General features: G+C 35.2%; 6 protein-coding genes and 1 non-coding gene across 7 annotated transcripts; 3 read left to right on the plus strand and 4 right to left on the minus strand.

Moving 5' to 3' along the window:
- The first annotated feature begins 330 nt into the window (after positions 1 to 330).
- LOC107902696 (putative F-box protein At1g67623) lies at positions 331 to 1935 on the plus strand. Its single transcript, XM_041093958.1, has one exon. The coding sequence runs from the start codon at positions 687 to 689 to the stop codon at positions 1404 to 1406; it is 720 nt and encodes a 239-aa protein (XP_040949892.1). The 5' UTR covers positions 331 to 686; the 3' UTR covers positions 1407 to 1935.
- A 76-nt stretch (positions 1936 to 2011) lies between these two features.
- Positions 2012 to 2922, minus strand: LOC107905940 (15.4 kDa class V heat shock protein). Its single transcript, XM_016832738.2, has 2 exons — positions 2678 to 2922; positions 2012 to 2552 (listed from the first exon to the last, which is right to left on the minus strand). The coding sequence occupies exons 1-2, from the start codon at positions 2826 to 2828 to the stop codon at positions 2284 to 2286; spliced, it is 420 nt and encodes a 139-aa protein (XP_016688227.1). The 5' UTR covers positions 2829 to 2922; the 3' UTR covers positions 2012 to 2283.
- A 582-nt stretch (positions 2923 to 3504) lies between these two features.
- LOC107905938 (zinc finger MYND domain-containing protein 15) lies at positions 3505 to 6252 on the minus strand. Its single transcript, XM_016832736.2, has 2 exons — positions 5934 to 6252; positions 3505 to 5860 (listed from the first exon to the last, which is right to left on the minus strand). Exon 2 carries the CDS (start codon positions 5644 to 5646, stop codon positions 3748 to 3750), a length of 1899 nt encoding a protein of 632 aa, XP_016688225.1. The 5' UTR covers positions 5647 to 5860; positions 5934 to 6252; the 3' UTR covers positions 3505 to 3747.
- Positions 6253 to 6486: 234 nt separating this feature from the next.
- LOC107905939 (uncharacterized) lies at positions 6487 to 9840 on the minus strand. Its single transcript, XM_016832737.2, has 2 exons — positions 9707 to 9840; positions 6487 to 8219 (listed from the first exon to the last, which is right to left on the minus strand). Exon 2 carries the CDS (start codon positions 8145 to 8147, stop codon positions 6849 to 6851), a length of 1299 nt encoding a protein of 432 aa, XP_016688226.1. The 5' UTR covers positions 8148 to 8219; positions 9707 to 9840; the 3' UTR covers positions 6487 to 6848.
- A 180-nt stretch (positions 9841 to 10020) lies between these two features.
- TRNAR-UCU (transfer RNA arginine (anticodon UCU)) lies at positions 10021 to 10093 on the minus strand. Its single transcript has one exon. It is a non-coding gene; the product is annotated as a tRNA-Arg (tRNA).
- A 4336-nt stretch (positions 10094 to 14429) lies between these two features.
- LOC107905936 (UPF0051 protein ABCI8, chloroplastic) lies at positions 14430 to 17041 on the plus strand. The gene is made up of 2 exons (XM_016832735.2): positions 14430 to 16018; positions 16545 to 17041. Exons 1-2 carry the CDS (start codon positions 14579 to 14581, stop codon positions 16761 to 16763), a joined length of 1659 nt encoding a protein of 552 aa, XP_016688224.1. The 5' UTR covers positions 14430 to 14578; the 3' UTR covers positions 16764 to 17041.
- Positions 17042 to 18232: 1191 nt separating this feature from the next.
- Positions 18233 to 18781, plus strand: LOC107905935 (uncharacterized). Its single transcript, XM_016832734.2, has one exon. It carries the CDS (start codon positions 18340 to 18342, stop codon positions 18676 to 18678), a length of 339 nt encoding a protein of 112 aa, XP_016688223.1. The 5' UTR covers positions 18233 to 18339; the 3' UTR covers positions 18679 to 18781.
- The last annotated feature ends 220 nt before the right edge of the window (positions 18782 to 19001 follow it).

Below are 19001 nucleotides of genomic sequence, written 5' to 3' on the forward strand. Positions count from 1 at the left end.
TAAAAATAGATGTTCGATTGAGCTCGAGTCAAATATCAAACTTCAAATTTCGAGTTGAGGTTGACAGTATTCAAGCTTGGCTCAGCTCGATTACACCCGTACTTTTACCCTTTCGTGATAAAAAAATTATGTGAATGAATTCTGAATATGAGGCAAGGTTTTGAAATGTGACGAGGATATTAATCTTTAAGAATAAATGCTTGTTATTAGAAAGGAACATATGAAGTTAGGTAATGTTGAACTTGAATATTTTATTTATTTTATAAATTAAGTAAAAAGGAAAATATTAATTATATATATAGTATATACATATAAGTTTGTTATCGTGTACAATAGTGGTGAAGTATAGTTTAGATTTTCATGTATAAACGTTATAGTAGAAAAGTTTATTAGTCAAACTTGCTCCAAAAGCTTTATTGTTCAAAAGGTGGCCGATGCCTGATGGCGGCTGTTTTTCCTTTTTACTTCGGTTTCTAATTCGTTGAATGGGCAAAAGCAATTGGAAACAATAACTTGGTTTTAAGGATGCGTAAAAATTGTATTAAATATTTAATCCTACCAATTACAGGATTTTGTTTACCCAATCCTGGTCAATCATGGCACCGCCTCTAATTCCCTTCTTATATAGCTTCGCTTTGTAGGATTTGATTCAAGAAGCAGCTTCTTTATAATCTCCCAACGGAATCATGACGAATAAAATTGTTAACGACATCGCAAGGTTACTTCCAGAAGATATGTTGTCGGAAATTCTCAAGCATGCGGCGTCGAATTCTGCCGCTGATTTCGTCAATGCCAGGTTAAGTTGCAAGGCCGTTCGTGCTGCTTCGAATTACGATCAAATCTTCGAGAACGTTTCAATGGAGAAACTTAACTTCGTTCCATGGCGTAAAAGCGAGAAAGTTTTGCAAAAAAGATGCGAAGCTGCCCAAAACGCCGAAGCTTTATACAGGAAAGGAATGATGGATTGTTTTAGTCTAAGAGAATTTGAATTTGGTCTCCATTGTTTGAAGAAAGCGGCCGAAAAAGGTCACGTAGAAGCTATATATACTTACGGTATTATCTTGATTTGTTTCGGGGGTGAGCTAAGGGAACAAGGGCTTCGAATTATATCGTCTCTTGATCTCACGAATTCTAGCAAAAGAAGAACAAGAATCGTGACCAGTTGCCGTTTAAAAACCGAAAACTTTTTGAGCAATATGTGGGTGTACGCTGCATTGACCGAACCCACACGAATCAGCCGTAGTTGTGATAGTGACATTAGGGAAAGACCGAATAGTTCAAGTACTTCTTCGGAAGGCCAAGCTTGGGAAGCAAGCAAAAACGTCGGCTACTGTTGCGATCCATGTTTTTGGGACGGTGAAGCAACTCTGTTTTGCAGTTTGCTTAGGAAATATTTAATTAATTAGAGTGCACGTAATCTATGCTATTTCTTCTGTTAATTGTAGGTACCAATCAATATTCCAATTTGTGGCTCAGGTGATTTCAATTTATTTTGGGCCGACAATGATTAAACAAGTTGCAACTTTGATAAAGATGAATTTGGTTTATTCAATTAAAGGTAAATTTAATATTTTCGTGGATTTTTTTCAACTTCAATTAAATTAGTTGTGCTAAAGATTTGAGTGACGGTCCCTAGTCCCAATGGCTGCTACGCACTTGAATGATCTTTTTTGTCGTTGTAGTGAGAGATCGACCCAAAAGGGAAAAAATTATCTAGCAACTATATCAAGGGACTGTTTGGGTAACAGACTTCGTTTAGAGTAGCAGCAGCAAAGGGAAAAAAAACAAGCCCTTGTTGTTAACTTGTTTGCAGTTAAAGCCTGTTTGGTGGTCTGAATGCGTATCTTCCACCTCAGTTCATAGCTGTTCTACAATTTAGATTCCAATAATCTGACCAACTTATCGGGCAGATAAGAGAGAGAAATTGAAACATGCCAATATAATGTGGGCCAAGTGCTTGTGTTTCTTAACATATCAAAATGAGAGGTTTCTTTTCTTTTGGAGATAGATGGAAGGAATTTTAGATTATATTTAATCAAATAAAATGTAATGTACAGTTAATCCCATGTCCATAAACATGTCTGCTGAACCTGGATGTTTGTTTCCTGGAAAATTCTGAAGTTTTAGAATTACAGGAGCCATAGTCCAAACCAAATTCAATCTTTCATCCTTGGGATCAATCTTTGGTACAATCAAATTCCCCAGGTTCTCACCCCAGACCAATCATAGCCCACAATTAAGGTTTACAACCTAAAGAAAAAAAAAACAATAATGTTCCGAATTTCAGGCCGCCCTTGCAAGAACTTCGACCCTATCAGGCACATCTGCAGGGTCAATATAGAAACCACCCCTCCTGAAAGTCCTGGGCACGGTTAGTGTCAAGACCCCATCTTCATATTTAGCTGATATTCCATCAATATCTATGGAACCAGGCAGCCGGAATTTCCTCTTGAAGTCCATGGCTGGTTTTGTTGAGTCATCGATGGCCTCGGTCCTAATTATAAGATATCTTGAGTCCTCAACTTCCACTTTTATTTCCTCCTTCCTCACCCCTAATGTATAGGACAAAAAGAAAAAAAAGAAAAACCATGGCATGGAACTAATTTCTGGTACATAAATTAACAAGGTAAAGGAAAAGAAGATAATGAAGAGAAAATTTTCCATGGCAGAGAGTTACCAGGAAGATCAGCAGAGTAAACGTGAGCCTCTGGGGTTTGAGTCCAATTAACATGGTTTTCAGGAAGAAGCTGGTTGGAGAAAAGGGCAGGAGATGGAAGGAGATAATGATACAAAGGAGAAAGTTGGTATGATGGGAAGGAAAACTCCATTTTTAGTGGGAGGGAACTTTTCTTGGCTGCCTAATGGATACATAGCGATTGGGGTTGGTTTTATAACGTGATAGGAACAGGGTTGTCTGCACTTTTGATAGGCCAAGTGGGCAAGTTGGGGGTCATGGATGCATTTAATTGAGGACCTTATTGGATATTCAAAGGTTCAATCAAACTTTACAGTACTTTGTATAGTAAAAAGGTTGTTTTTGTAATGACAGACTTGATCTAGCATGGCATGGGCTGTCGAAAATGACATGTTACTTTCACCATACTTGCACATACTACTCCTGAGATTTTAAAAGGGAGAACTAAAATATTTGTTCGTGTACAGATTTCAAACCAAGTATTGAAGTATTCAGGTCCATGTAAGCATTAGGATTGGAACTTGGTTGGTATCCACGTATGTATTGTAGGATGAAAAAGGAGAAAAAGAAAAGGAATAGAAGCCACGATTCTCATTTCCTCACGAAACAGTCGAATTATTGCAGTCAAAATCATATATGCCATTGCTAATTCCCTAATGGTCTCAGATACTTTAGAAACAGTCTTATTATAGAAGTCAAAATCAAAGAAAACAGAAAACTGTCTTGACTATAATAATGAAATTTACCACCAAGTTAAAAGTTAAGCAGAATAATATCTGGTAGCTTTCAGTCAGAGGAGGGACAAAAAGTTCGTTCGCAGCCATTGTTTTTATTAATCAGAAGTGATGGAAAAATCATAAAGTTTACATCATTGAATTCAACTCAATAAGGGAAACAGCCTATCTTGCAGTAAGAATTTCATTCCCAGATTATCTCTCAGCCAATATCTTATCAGTAGGTAATAAAGCAGTTAACAACATTCAATATCTACTTCTAAAATAAAATCATGAAAAAACTTAGGTTCCGGTGTCCAGTGATGCCTGAAATTTGAGTCATGCATTTACCCCCAGCACAAATCCATTGCTGTAAGAAGGAAGATTGGTGGAAGAATCGTGATTCTTAACTGGGGAACGGAAGGGATTAGGTGTCACTGGGTGGGTAATATGTAGTCCAGCACCACGTAGAACCTGTTTAGCATTTGCACACAAAATTTCAGATTGCTCAGTGAAGAAAGCAGGGACGCCGATGGCTTTAATCAGATCAAGAGCACCACCCCAGCTGGAATACCTATCCAATGCACAGTTCAGAGCAACTATAACATGGGGGGAAGGCAAGTAGGTGGCTTCTTCCTGATAAACACCCCTTACTAGATTCACCCTAACTCTGCTACTAATTCCTGATGTGGTACCTGACAAGTTTGTCGGAACTTCAGGTCCTACCATAATGATTTGTATATTACCCAACCCGTTTAACAAGTGACTGATTTCAGAAAATGCAGGCATCCAATCCATCTCCCCTTCAGGCCCCAGGTAGTGAAGAATCACCTCCTTTCCCTTTAGTAAAAGATTCTTTGTATTGATACTGAGAGCCGTCAATATATGATAAACAGTCAAAGGGTGGGAAAGAATATCAGCAACAGGGCTCGACAATGGCAGGGACCGAAGGTTATAGTACTCGGACCAACCAGAAAGAAGGATAGGGCTAGAGATCCCATCTCGTAGTTGGTTGTGGAAGGGCAAATCACCAGGGTATTCTTCATCATCTAGCCCACCCCAGGAATCCCATAACCCACCTTTAACTGGAAGGAGACCAAAAGGGCAGTGAGAGTAGCAACTGCACTTCCTTCTCCACATCCCTTTCTGATGGATTCCCAATGATTCAAGCCATTTACAAGGTTGGGCAGCAGAGCAAGGGAACATGAAGATTTTCATTACAAGCTCTTCTTCCCTTTCCATCATAGCTTTGTACAGACCGCACATGCTTTTATGTGACTCCTTCCAGTGCTGCTTTTGGCAGAGAGAAGTGCAGTAGACCACTGCTCGACATCGCCCACAGCAGAGAGATTGATCTCCATTAACTTCTTTCTCACACATTGCACAATGCCTTGAGCTTGAATTTGAGTTTACTCTAATATCCATGAAGGTGACCTCATCTGGAGGCTCTGCATACTTGGTTGGTGTTGAGCTGGCAGTTGAACTTATCTTTTCTTCATATGCCTGACCAGGTGGATGTGAGATTGTAACAGCAACAAGCTCATGACCTCTAGCCATTTCTGGAGGCCACTGAATGTCAACTGTCTCGATAAAGGGGCCAAAACTTATCAACTTTGTCCAGTTTGGACCACCTTCTTTATCCGCCTGAAGCAATGGGTGCACCAAGGAAATGGCTCTCATGAAAGCATAGACAAACTTCAGTTCTTCCAGGGTAGGATTCCTAAATTGAAGCTCACCAGAAGATGTGCAGCGTGTGACATCAATAACAGGAAACCGATCGTTCCCAGATGCTTCCAATGACAATGACTTGATCATTTTGCGGTTGGAAGGAAACATTAATGTCTCAAGCTCGTATGTGACCCTCAAAAGCTCAACATTTGGAGCTCGAATCGTCTCCCTTGAGCCTGTCATCTTCTTAGCATCATTTTCAGATCTAAACATATAAAACCCAATATCCCCACCATCTCCTCCAATGAACTGGGAACACGGAAAAGGCTGTTTTTTGCCTGACCAATCCGAATCTTTCCCGACTCGGACACCAAACAAATGTCCTGGGCGCAATCTTCTCCAAGGTTCAGTTCTATATAAGGCAGCAGAGGCTTTAAATAAGAGCTTTATAAAGTTAGAAGAAATGCCTTCTACCTTCATAAGGCACGTCCCGGATCCAGGACCGAGACCAGGACCAGAACCAAATTGCTCCTGGAATCTATCAAACAGATTCTTCAAATGTAAATCCATTCCGACCCTAGTATGAAATCTAGCAAAATCCTGGATGTCTCTTAGAAAACGAGATAAAAGACAACAATTCCAGTTGCAAAGATGAAATCAATCAAAATCTGTCAAGAGATCTCATAAGATAATCACTTTAAACCCAACATTTTTTCCAAGCATATTCAGTAAAGAGCAGCTATTCCAGCAAGTAATTGCTTTACACGCTAAAACTGCTTAAAACCTAGAAAGAAGGAAATTCTGATTACCAGGCAAGATGAAAGAGTTAAAAGCAAGAATGGAAACCAGTCAATTACCTCAATTTGGAAGACAAAAGGTTAAAAATTCATATCATGTCTTAGCTGTACTTTAGAATTCTCCTTCAACATTCGGATTCAAAAGAGTGGAAGAGCTGCCAAAGATCCGTTGCCTTTTAACTTTCAGACCGAAGAGTTTACAGTTTGTACAGCGCACACTTCAAGTAAAAGACCAAAAAGGGAACTGATCGAGACAATTAAAAGGTTGTTGTAAAAACCCAAATTAGCCCATATTTTAAGAAAAAGAAAAAGAAAAACCCCTCTGATTTCATGTAAAATTATCAAAATATACCTTAAATAACATATTTCCTTGACTAAAGTGATATCTTTAAATTATATAATTTTGATATGTATTTCTCCTACTTAACCTTTAGTTACCCATTTAAATAGGTAACAAACAAACCTATTTCAGTCATTTTGACAAACACCATATCAGCTTACGTTCCCATTCTTTGAAAGCTTTTCTTTTTTCCAAACTATTGCAGTACTTTTTCACTTGCTGATAATAAAAAGAACTACTACAGTATTTTCCTAAGCTTTTCCCAACAAAACCTTTCTCACTCAAACCATGAGCCTCATCATCAGGAATGGTATACAGTTAAGCATTATATAATTACAATGACAGTTGCAAATTTTCTGTCCAACTTATGGGTCTTTTTCTCTTTTTATAAAAATAAAAAAAGAAAGAAAAAATGTCCCTGAAACCATGAACAGTTGCACACAATGTAGACTGCTTAATGTTGAAGGTAGATTGCAAAGAGTACCTATTGCAAATAATCCAAATTTGAGAAAGGGTACGTAAACACCACCCCCAATGTCACCTATACTCCATAATGAATTAAACACTAATCATTCATCAAGACCTTCGACTGTAAGGCTCGTTCCTTTTCTGTTTTTAGTTTGACAACTTGAAAACTAAGATTGTGCTGGTGGGATGGCATCTTTGGCATTAGATTCCACATAATTGGTGTCAGCCGCCATTAAGGAACTACTACTATCTTCGGGTACAACCATTTCTGGAACAGTTTCTTCAGCTGCAGGCTTGGGCTCAGATGGGATAGTTTCTACTCCAAATATCGTTACTGGTTGGCTGGTCATTGACTCAGAGCATGAACCTGTCGTAGCAGTTGTGGCAGCCTCATTTGCAGATAATCCATCCATGTGAGACGTGCCAACTCCACCAATTATCTTTGTAGCAAGCTCCAATTCAGTATCTTGAGAAATATCTATATCTTGCCTGGATGAAGCCTGTTTTTTGAACAAGTTGATTTGAGTGGGTTCACCACCATCGGCTTGAGCTTCAGGCTCAGAAGTTTTGGGAGTTTGGTTGTTACCAAGGTCAAGGATTTTTACATCATCATGAAACAATTCCTGTGACTTAAGATCAGAACATACGGCCTGGTCATCAACTTGAGGATTTGGATTTACAGTCTTAGCGGCTGGCACATCAGCAGTAAACATTGCAGGCACTGGCTCAGATGTATTAAGTGCCTCCACGCTAATATTTGGTCCTTTCATCAGCTTTAAGGCTTCAAATCCCAGCGGTGACTGATCCTGTACCATAGCTTTATCTGTCTGCAATCCGGAATCTAAGATTCGGTCTTGCAGGACCTTTTGCCCCAGGGGAAGACCAGTGTCATTAATTGGCAAGTTACTAGCTAGAGGAATTGAAATAGAGGCAGATTGGCTCTTACTAGCAGCCATGGCACCAGAAAAAAGCCCAATTTGTAGACCTTGGCCTGGAAGGTTAGGTGCATCATTTTTATCCTCAACAGGCTTCTCACTTTTCCCTGATGAAGGACTCACAGTATGGAGATGACCCTGTGCGTTTACCAATGGGATAGGAATATCATTTCTTTCATACATCTTAGCATGCGGAGCCACATCATTTTCAGCAGTAATCGGAGTGAATCGCCCTGGTAGAAATGCAACACCCCTAAGATGCATGTCGGTATCACAAACCTTAACATTAAGAAGATATCCAGCATCAAATGAACCTTCAATGACACCAGAAACCATCTGACCTACTATTTCATTAGACGTAGGGTCACTTGTTCCCACACTCTGCTTGTTTTTCAGATTCTCAGTTGCAGGTGTCAGAGGTGTGAGGTCCCCTTGAATACTATCATCCTTACGTGGACGCCCACGTCTCCACTTTACAGGGGGATCTGCTGTCAAGGATATGCTCGCCCCTTGACTCTGGTTGCTCATCATCCATAAATGGATGCACAACCTCCTTTAAGCTATCTTATAACAAATCCTAGTCAATAATCTTCCTGCGTTTACCTGCAATGATGAGAGTAATTAAAACTTTGTCATCCATATGCCCAATCAGAACTGAATGCACTAGGAAAATGGTAGAAAAACATAGTTAATCAACACTACTACCACTTCTTTTGCCATGCTAGTAAACAGTATTTTACAATAATCAAATATACCAGACTATATAACGTCAGGTCCTCTGGATTATTATTAAAGTGAAGTTTGCCTATTGGTGCTATAGCTAGGTGTTCTCTTGGAGTAGGCCCCAGGTTTTGGCCTAAAATTTTTATTTTAATAAGTGCTCAATGCCATAAAGGAATTAATGTCTTAATTTTCTCAAGTGACAGTATATAAATGGGTTAGATTTGAACAGCTAAGATCACCTACTCAACAAAAGGAGCTACTGGTGAACTCAGATATGCATATCAAGAAGGTCACCAATGTAATAGGTAGACTCAACAAAAAGCAAGATGGATGCAAATACAAAAATATATGGGAACATAATTTGGGCACCTAAGCAGACGATAAAGTTACTAAATGCTTCATAGGTTCTCTGTTTGTTTAAGATGCTGAAGAGTTTTAAATTAAATCAATACAAAGGAACAAAATCACAAAATAAATGCTATGGGTGTCAGGACCTTAGACCTTTCCACCTCTACGAAAATACCAGGCGGGATAAAATCAAAATATAGATATTGTCTGTGAAGGGTGTCTGGAAGTCTAAGCATGACCAAGAATTTCTGGTACAGATTTGATATCATGATGAAGGCCCAAAGTTCAAGCCATAGATGTTGCTTGTTTCGTCTATTCCTTTAACATTTTGTCAACAGCAATGTACTGGTTGGCTATATCTGCCAATGAAATGCTAAACAAATTCCCATTTTTTATCTATGATTTCTTAACCCAAGTCTCACACTATCAAAGGATTTTGAGACTTGAGATAACCAAAACTTCATCCTCTAAACAATTTCCAACATGGAATGATACTCAATAGAGCTACAACTTCGATGTAAAAAGAGAATATACGGAACATCACAATCACCGACAAAAGATGGAAGGGACAGTTCTAATATCTATGCATAACAAACATAAAAACATGGAACCATTCTATAAATCAACGCACAACAACCTACACTTTTGATGACCTTTTTCCAACAGAACAACGTTATTCTTGGATCAAGAAACACCCTCAAAAATAAGAAATTTTGAACCCATAATCATAACCCAAATCAGGCAAGAATGAACACAGGAACACCCTGTTGAATACATTCCAAGTTACAACGAGTCCAAAAGAACAAAAGAACCATCTTCTTCACAATCTAAAGAGGAAAATGAATCTGTCTAAGTTAAGAAATAAGACACAATCCCAAATACAAGTCTCTTACTCATTCCATCAAAATGTAAAAGGAAAAGAAAAGAAAAGAAAAGAGAAATGAACTAGGTAATCAAAACGCAACGACATAAGGTAAACTACAGTTTCTAAACGGGAAAAGAAAAGAAAATTAACGTACCTTTTGTTTTTACGAGAGATTCCGAATCAGTGAGTGGAAAATGGGTGGTGAGATAATCAATAAACAAATCGAAATTTTGCTGATTTTTCTTCTGATTTCTTTGGAGTGGCTGTTTAGTTCGCGGGATAATATAAAAACTGTAATGCAACGAAACACGAAAGGCAATCAAGTGTTTTTGGGCCATTAGTTGGGCTTCAATTCGCTAAATTGTTAAAAGAGAAATCGATAGAAAAGAACTTAAACTTGGCCCAAAAAAGAAAACTGGACTTTTAGCCTGCTAAGCTCTCGAACCCAAAAATAAAAACTATTTTGATCACACCTGGTGGGACTCGAACCCACAATCGTCTGATTAGAAGTCAGACGCCTTATCCATTAGGCCACAGGTGCTTCTTCTTATTAGCTTAGAGACACACTTAAGTTGTGTTTATTTTTTTTTACATTTTACAAATGGTTAAATATTAGTTTTGGTCCCTCTAATATGCTTAAATTTGATATTTAACCTACATACTTTGACTTCTAACATAACTTGGTCCTTATAGTTTTATAATATTATTAATTAGTCCAAATAGTTAATATCATTAACTTTTCAATTAAAATACTATGTGGTTATATATAACTTGAATACCTAAGTTTTAAAAACCAACACATGACTTCCTATTTCTTTTAGATTTGCATTGTTTATTTTTCTACATTATAAGACAAGGGTCAAATTTCAATTCTGACTCTATACTGTGCTGAGACTTGTGATTTAATCTATATATTTTAATTTTAAGTTAATAGTAGAAAGGCCCCTGTACTTGGGGGTTTGTTCTAATGTAGCATTTATTGTAACATCCCCACTTTTTTAAAAAAAAAAAGAGAAGAAGAATATTTGTGGTAGAAGTCCTTGAATAAGTGATCTATAAATAAATAGTAGTATAAGAAATTGTGATCATTTTTAGAGAAACCGTCAAACATGAAAACACAGAGGATTATTAGTAGGAGTATGTGGTTAAGTTAAAAATTCGGTATCGAGTTCATAGATTAAATTGAATAAGTTAGAAAATTATAGAAACTAAAGTACAATTATCTTATTTTATTTTGATGGAAAGGACTTAATAGTAAATTTTCCATTACTTAAAAAAAATAAATGATTTCATCATAACTTTTAAATAATTTTTATTAAGTAATAATATTTTAATAAGTAATAATATTTTATTATATATATAAGAGAGAAAAAAAAGCTTGTCTTCTTTCTTTTTCACGTCAGATAAAGGGGGAAAGTAAAAAAAATAAAAATTCTTCCATCATTTTCCTTGAAATTCAAGTGTAAGTTATAGTTTTTCTTTAAAAAAAAAAATTAGATTTTGAATCTTCGAAGATTGCTTTACATATATATACCAATAGTTTTTTTTTTATCAAGTATTTTGAAAGTTGTCATTAAAGGACATTGATGGAAACTTAGAAAACTTTAAGTGAAGTAGATATATATTTTGGATAGGAAATTATTTGAAAACAAGTTCTAGCTTGTTAGAAGTGTGAGAAATAAACAAAAATGGATAAAAAGTTTATTTGGTATATTTGGCCATGTTAAAGGGGAAGTAGAGAACATTGGCCACTTTGTGTAATATTAGTGCTAAATGATAGCTTGTGAAGTAGTGAGTGCTCTGATGAATACGGAATTGAAAACGGATAATCGAGCCTAAAAATATGTGAATTTCGGACTAGAAAACTTAAGTTGTCAATATGAATAATCATGCATATTTAAGTTTGTTTTTATTGGTTTTAGTTTTAGAATGGAAAAATGATGTTGTTTCGTAATAAACTACTCCTATTGTAGCTAAAAACGAAGCGAACATCTTGAAGGAAAAAAGGTGAAGAAAATGAGTAAAGAGATTCAAACTTCGATTTGTGCTAATATCTTATTTTTAGTACATAAAGCTTTAGAATAATTAATTTAATATGACTAGTTATATTTGTAACAGCCCGATTTTCAGTGGTATCAGAAATAGTGGTTCGAGGCCACTAAATCCGACCAGTAAGTTCGTAAATATTATTATTTAATATTTACGAGTCAAATGTGATTTTTTTTAAATGCATTCCCGGGACTCCGTACCGGTAAATCGGATTCGTAAATATTTTTAATAAATATTTACGAAGCTAGTTGTGTAGTTAATTAGGTTTTGATTAGGTAAGTTTGACTTAATTAAGGGTAATTAGATAAAAGGACTAAATTGAATTGATTGTAAGAGTTTAATTATGAAATAGAAAAAATCAAGGGACTAAAATAAAAAATAAACCGAAAATGTGACACTTGTGCGGTAATAATAAAATACATGTGTAATAAAATATATACATATATTTGTAATAATATGTATAATTTACTTATTATTTAAGTATAAGATATTTTAGATTAAAATATTATTATTATTATTATATTATATAAAACAAAAGAAATAAAAGAAATAAGAAAGAAACAGAAAGCTTAAAACGAAACAGAGAAGGAAAGAAGGAAAGAAAGAAAAGGGAAAATTGGGGTTTTGAAGTTCCAAGCTCAATTGGCAAGTTAAATTAGTCTATTTTATTATAATTTGATGTTTTTCGAATCCTAGAACAAAATACTACTTGATTTAAGTTGAAATTTTGAAAGTTAGTAAATTTTTAGATGTTATTCATGTTGAATTAATTGATTAATTAGGGGTTAAATTGATTGAATTTCAAGTTAGGAGTTAGTAAAGGGTTGATTTGTAAAATAAGACATAAGTTTTGAATAGTAGGGACTAAATTGAGAGAATTTAAAAATTAGGGATTTATGGTGAAATTAGAGAGTTAAATTAGTTTAAAGTGGGAATGGAATGAAAATATGAAATTAGTTTTGAGAATAAAAGTTAGTCTCGGTTCAGGGACTAAATTGGAATTTAGGTAAATATTGAGTAAAATTTGAAATATTTAATGTGAGATTGAATGGTGTTGTATTGATGATTTTTTAATTGTTTTAATTTCGTAGATAGCTTTGTACCGAAATTCTCGACTAAAAAGGAGAAAATATAGTTGACGAGGAATAGCTCGGAATTCCTGGCTTGTCTTTCTAGTTTTATAACTTCATTAGTTAATTTAAACAATTAATATTATTAACTACTTCAATTAAGGTGTGGACATTAATTTTTTCTTAAAAATATTATTCTTATAAAAAAATAATTTTGAAAAAATTCTAATTAATATTTTTAATAATATTATTTATTACATAATTATTATTTTTAAAGTTACAATAAATATTTTAATAAAAATAATTTAACAACGATATAAACTAAATCACACTTTTTAAATCCCAAAGTAAAAAAAGACTAATTTTGGAATATGAAAACTTAGAAATACTTTAAACTAGGGGTGATCAAAACTCGATTCGATTCGAAAAAATCGAAAAAAATTAAATTTCGAGTTAAATGAATCGAGTTATTCGAATCAACTCGAATTTATTTTTGAAATTTCAAGTTCGAATAGAGTTGAGTTTTCGAATTCGAATAACTCGAATAATTCGAATAATTCGAATATTAAACTATAATATTTTACATTTTTACCCTAAACTCCCAAACTTTTTTACTTTTCCCTCAAAACTTTTACTCCTTCCCACTTTTCCCCCAAAACTTTTACTCCCCTCCCCTCCCCTCCCAACCCGCCAATCTACCCAAAATCCATTTCCCACTAAAATTTTACTCTTCCATTTAACTTTTATCAAAATTTTACTCCAAAAAACCCTCAAAACATTTTATTTTCCCTCACAATTTTTACTTCCTCCCACTTTTCCCCTAAAACTTTTATTCCCTTCCCATCCCACCTCTCATCTCCTCCAATTTTTTTTTTAATATTTTCTCTCCAAAATTTTACTCCCCCTATTTACTTTCCCTCAAACTTTTATTCCCCAAAATTTTTTATTTTCCCCCTAAACTTTTACTTCTCACCCTTTACTCTCAAATAAAAAATCAAAATTATCCAAAAAAAATCACTAAACATAAATAGTAATAATTTTATTTATATCTACTATTTATATTATTAAATTAAATTTCACATTTTATATTATTTATATTATTGAATTATTTAGTCATATTGAATATTTATATTAAAATTAAATTATTAATTATGCCATAAAATATTCTTGTTAAAATTTTATATTCGTATCAATTTCACATTTTATTTTTAAAATAACTTTTATTAAAAAATCATATTTTTACATTTAATTTATTATTTAATTCCAAAATACATAGTGACAAGAATCTAAAGATAATTGAAACAACCAAGCAAGCAAAGAAGCTAATCAATATATAAAAAATTAATAAATAAATTATGAGGTGATGAAAGTTAATAAAAAAATTGATTAAGGTGAACAAATTTTATTACGATGGGTGACAATAGTTACAATTACTCAAAATTATTTTTTAAAATTTAACTCGAACAAATATATTCGATTCAATTCGATTCGAATTCCATCTCACTCGACTAGAGAAAAGTTCAAATAAAGTTAGGATGATAAAATGAGATTCAAAAACTCGATTAACTCGAAAATTTTTAATTCGATTCGATTCGATTCGATTCGATCAAATACTCACCTCTACTTTAAACATTCAACAAAATATTAGGCTCTAAAACCCTTACGTGTTAAATTGGTGGGTCCTACAAAAAATTCTGTGGCTAGTGCGTGTTGCCCACAAGACCATCTAACAATATCATAGCCAAGAAAAATTAAGACAAAAACAAAAAGAGAGAGAGAGAGAAGAAATTAGATAGAAACCAGAAGGTAGTCATTTCTAATTTCACGTTAATTTTAATTTCCTTTTATTTATTGTTTGTTTGTTTTCTGGTGCTTTCTTTCTCTATCCTGAAACCACAGCCGTAACCATGTCTTCCTTGCTAGCCAACGGTATTTCCAGCTTCTCACCACAGCCTACTTCCGATTCAACCAAGTTCCTTAAAGGGTTCTTCCCAAAGCTCGATTCCGTCAAACCCATAACCCCAAAACTCCAAAGTTCAAGGCTTTTGAAGGTCAGAGCAGATGTTGGTTTCGATCCTCAAACCCTCACGTCAGATCCCAGCTCTTCATCAGGTAAATCCTACGATGACAAAATCCAGGAAATTCTTCGAAACCGTGATTATGATAAAAAGTTTGGCTTTACGATGGATATCGATTCTTTTGCGATACCCAAAGGGCTTTCTACAGAAACAATTCGTTTAATTTCTTCTTTAAAGGAAGAACCTGATTGGATGGTGGAGCTTAGGTTGGATGCTTATGAGAAATTTTTGAAAATGAAAGAACCCAAATGGTCTGATAATCGGTACCCGCCGATTGATTTCCAAGATATTTGTTATTACTCTGCGCCCAAAAAGAAGCCAGCTCTGAATAGCTTAGATGAGGCTGATCCTGAACTTTTAAAGTACTTTGATAGATTGGGTGTCCCTTTGAATGAACGTAATCGATTGGCTAATGTCGCCGTTGATGCGGTTCTTGATAGTGTTTCAATTGCTACTACGCATAGGAAGACCTTAGAAAAGGCTGGGGTCATTTTTTGTTCGATCTCCGAGGCAATTAGAGAGTACCCTGATTTAGTTAGGAAATATTTGGGGAGAGTTGTGCCTAGTGAGGACAACTATTTTACAGCTTTGAATTCAGCTGTTTTTAGTGATGGGTCGTTTTGTTACATTCCGAAGGATACGAAATGCCCAATGCCAATTTCGACTTATTTCCGGATTAATGCATTGGAAACTGGGCAGTTTGAGAGGACTTTGATTGTTGCTGATGAGGGAAGCTTTGTGGAGTATTTAGAAGGATGTACGGCGCCTTCTTATGATAGGAATCAGCTTCATGCTGCTGTTGTTGAGTTGTATTGTGCTAAGGATGCAGAGATTAAATACTCCACTGTACAGAACTGGTATGCCGGTGATGAGGAAGGAAAAGGAGGGATTTATAATTTTGTTACTAAGCGTGGACTATGTGCTGGAGATCGTTCGAAGATATCCTGGACCCAAGTGGAGACGGGGTCTGCTATTACTTGGAAATACCCAAGTGTTGTTTTGGAAGGTGATAATACGGTGGGCGAGTTTTACTCTGTAGCACTCACAAATAACTATCAGCAGGCAGACACGGGTACAAAAATGATACACAAAGGGAAGAATACAAGAAGTAGGATTATCTCAAAGGGTATTTCTGTTGGACATTCAAGAAACTGTTATAGGGGGCTTGTTCAGGTTCAATCAAAGGCAGAGAATGCTAGAAATTCATCACAATGTGATTCAATGCTTATCGGCGATAATGCTGCTGCAAACACCTACCCTTACATCCAGGTGCGAATATTTGATTTTTAGACATCTTTCTCGTATATTTTGTGAAAATATTTGTCTCTGGACAAGTTTTTATTGATATTTTGTGTATGGAGGTGATTCCCATTTCTTTCCTATTTGCTTTTCCTGTTTACCCATGTAACATAGTGCTGCAAACCTCAAGCTGTTTGATTGATATTTTGGCATACATATGTTTTCCTTTCTATCCAACTTCTTGTCATCTGTGTCTGAACTGTATTACTCTTTGCTGAAACAATGTTGACTCCCATACCATGCATGCTCTGTAATGTCAATCCATTACCATGTTTTACCAACAAGAGCTTTATTCAACCTCCTATGAAGAAACAGTGGAATGCCAGTTGGGATAGAACTTTATTCTCATTATTATTTTTGAATGTTTGTGCTGTAATAGTTACTTTTCCCAGAATGCCATTACATTACCATTTACGGTTCATTGTTGTTATTTGTTGTATCAAGAACCTAGATGCTCCATTTTGTTACTTACGATTGGATTGCTGTCATTAAACAGGTCAAGAATCCATCAGCTCGTGTTGAACACGAAGCCAGCACCTCCAAAATTGGTGAAGATCAGTTATTTTACTTTCAGCAGAGGGGAATTGATTATGAGAAGGCCATGGCTGCCATGATTTCTGGATTTTGCCGTGAAGTTTTCAATGAGCTTCCTGATGAATTCGGTGCTGAGGTGAACCAACTCATGAGTCTGAAGCTCGAGGGATCCGTGGGTTAAGTATGATGAAGGTTTTATTCAATCGAGGCCATGTTGGACAATGAAATAATTTTGTCAATGAAATCAATAACGTTCAAGCTCTTAGCATCTTTTTACAAATGACTAGTTAGTTGTAATGTACTTTGCTGTTCCCGAAGTGCTGTTTAGTGTATTTCCTGGAATATACCTCTGTGTATATATTTGATCTCTTAAACCCTGAAAAACTGTGTTACATACATTTTAGTAGTCCATTATGTGTATTGCCGCGGAGAGGAATAAGATCAATAAGTTTATGTCAATATTACCAAATAATTATCTTCTTTTTCTTACGAGTTTGCCTTTTTGTAAACTGTCGGTGTAATTCTATTATTCACCAGCAGTGTTAGAATCTGGTTTGTTGCATTTCTAATGGGAAAGTTAACATCAAAGTTAATAAAACTTGTTTGTATTTCCAGCTGGTTATCCCTTGAACCATTATTATTACTGTGATGATGATGTAGATACCAGCAGACCTCTTCTATCATTCCCATGCTTGTCACTTTCTTTGTTAATTCTCAAAAGAATTTAGAAATAATTGGTCCTTTTTATTATTGAAAAACAATTTACTTTTGAGTCAACGGTTTGATAATATACAATCTGAACATAACTAGTGGGTAGACACTTGTTTGCTTACAAAAGATGCTTCATGGCATGTCATGGCGGTGGAAATTTGGTCTGTTTTATATCGGCTACCTTTGACTTTAATATCTCTGCTTTCTGTCTGTGGCCCAACCAGACCAATAAAACACCGAAATTATATCTTTGTTACACTCGTCACTCTTGAGTACTTTCCATATATGGCGTTCTCTCCGACCTACCAATAGCTGGATCATATGCGCTGATCCAGCTTTCCACCACGTGCTCCATTTCTCCTTGCAATTGGGATTAGGATAAAGCCTTTAGAGTGGTCAACGTGATTATTAAATTTATAAAAATAACCGGAATTAGCATATGAATAACTTGATTTTATCTTATTTTGCAAGAAATGTTTATTTTGTTACATGCGGATAAATAAACTAACATATCCTGATCTTGTAGTAATCTTTTTGCAGCAGTTACAATAATAACAGGAAAACATATAAGGTCTAATTAAGTAGAAATACCCTCAATATTCATTGATAATATTTCTTCATCGAATTTCTATACTTTTCAACGATTAAAATATACTTCATGCTTAATCTGCATTCATTTATTTATTTTTAAAATAAATTAAAACCCAACCTAATTTGATGAGTTCTAAATTAACCTGCATTCAATTAAAAGCTTAATAATTATCTTATCTAGTGGCATGTTGTTTCCTGAGCATTGCAGCCCAGAGCAGGTCAGTTTTCACATTGAAAAAAGCCAGCTAATTTAAAACCTATATTTCTCCATAATTATTGTTATTTTAATTTTATCAAATGAATATTGCTTCACATGTACAGCTTCAGCACCATATGACATCCTCAATAGCTTAGATACATCCCCCCCCCTATAAATATTGCTTCAACCTAAGGTCTCGTATTGTTTCTCTTTTAACTCCCTCTCTGGTAGTAGAATCTTTCCCAAAAAAACAAAAATGGTGATTCTGAGGAGATCAAATGGTTACTCAAAGGTGGATAAGGAAGACCCAGAGGAGATAATCCATCGACGAGCTCAGTTCTTGATCCACAAAGTGCTGGAGCGAGCAGATTGTAGAAGAAAACCATCGTTTCTACGAATCAGACTGTGTAGGCTAAAGGTGAAGATCAGGAGAAGATTGAAGAAGTTAAGGAAGAGTGCGTTGGTTAGTATTTCGGCAGCAAGAACTGGTGTTTACAAGCAGGTTATGGATCAATTGAAAACATGGAGACGCTTGTTTAACCCTGCTAGTCATCATGGAACCATTGCCACCCTTCCTCGCCCTTTGTTAACTTGAAACATATATATATGTGGCCTTTATATTATACACATTTTCTCTGTGTTTTTTTTTTTTTGGTAAAATATAAGAATGATTCGTGTTTTCTTCTTTTTGGCAATAACAAGTTTCTTCTTCTTTTTCCTTTCGTATCTCGGCATTGCTTCATTTTTGTTCGTCGCCAAAATTAGAGCTTTCTAATGGGTTAATTTGTTTGGTTGAGAATTGAATTAGATCATCATTTGGAAAATTCTTGCTTTCCTTTTTTTCCTTGATGAAATAAACTCAAAATTGGATCTGCAAAGAGGATAAGGATAATACAAAGACATCATGAAAAAAAGTTT

This window comes from Gossypium hirsutum, chromosome D05 (assembly GCF_007990345.1).
Source record: "Gossypium hirsutum isolate 1008001.06 chromosome D05, Gossypium_hirsutum_v2.1, whole genome shotgun sequence".
Lineage (NCBI taxonomy): Eukaryota > Viridiplantae > Streptophyta > Magnoliopsida > Malvales > Malvaceae > Gossypium > Gossypium hirsutum.

Coding starts and splice junctions, on each gene's coding strand:
- LOC107902696 (XM_041093958.1), top strand. CDS start 687: ATGACGAATAAAATTGTTAACGACATCGCAAGGTTACTTCCAGAAGAT.
- LOC107905936 (XM_016832735.2), top strand. CDS start 14,579: ATGTCTTCCTTGCTAGCCAACGGTATTTCCAGCTTCTCACCACAGCCT. Junction 16,019..16,544: donor ACACCTACCCTTACATCCAG/GTGCGAATATTT, acceptor GTCATTAAACAG/GTCAAGAATCCATCAGCTCG.
- LOC107905940 (XM_016832738.2), bottom strand. CDS start 2,828: ATGGAGTTTTCCTTCCCATCATACCAACTTTCTCCTTTGTATCATTAT. Junction 2,553..2,677: donor TTACTCTGCTGATCTTCCTG/GTAACTCTCTGC, acceptor CCTATACATTAG/GGGTGAGGAAGGAGGAAATA.
- LOC107905939 (XM_016832737.2), bottom strand. CDS start 8,147: ATGATGAGCAACCAGAGTCAAGGGGCGAGCATATCCTTGACAGCAGAT.
- LOC107905938 (XM_016832736.2), bottom strand. CDS start 5,646: ATGGATTTACATTTGAAGAATCTGTTTGATAGATTCCAGGAGCAATTT.
- LOC107905935 (XM_016832734.2), top strand. CDS start 18,340: ATGGTGATTCTGAGGAGATCAAATGGTTACTCAAAGGTGGATAAGGAA.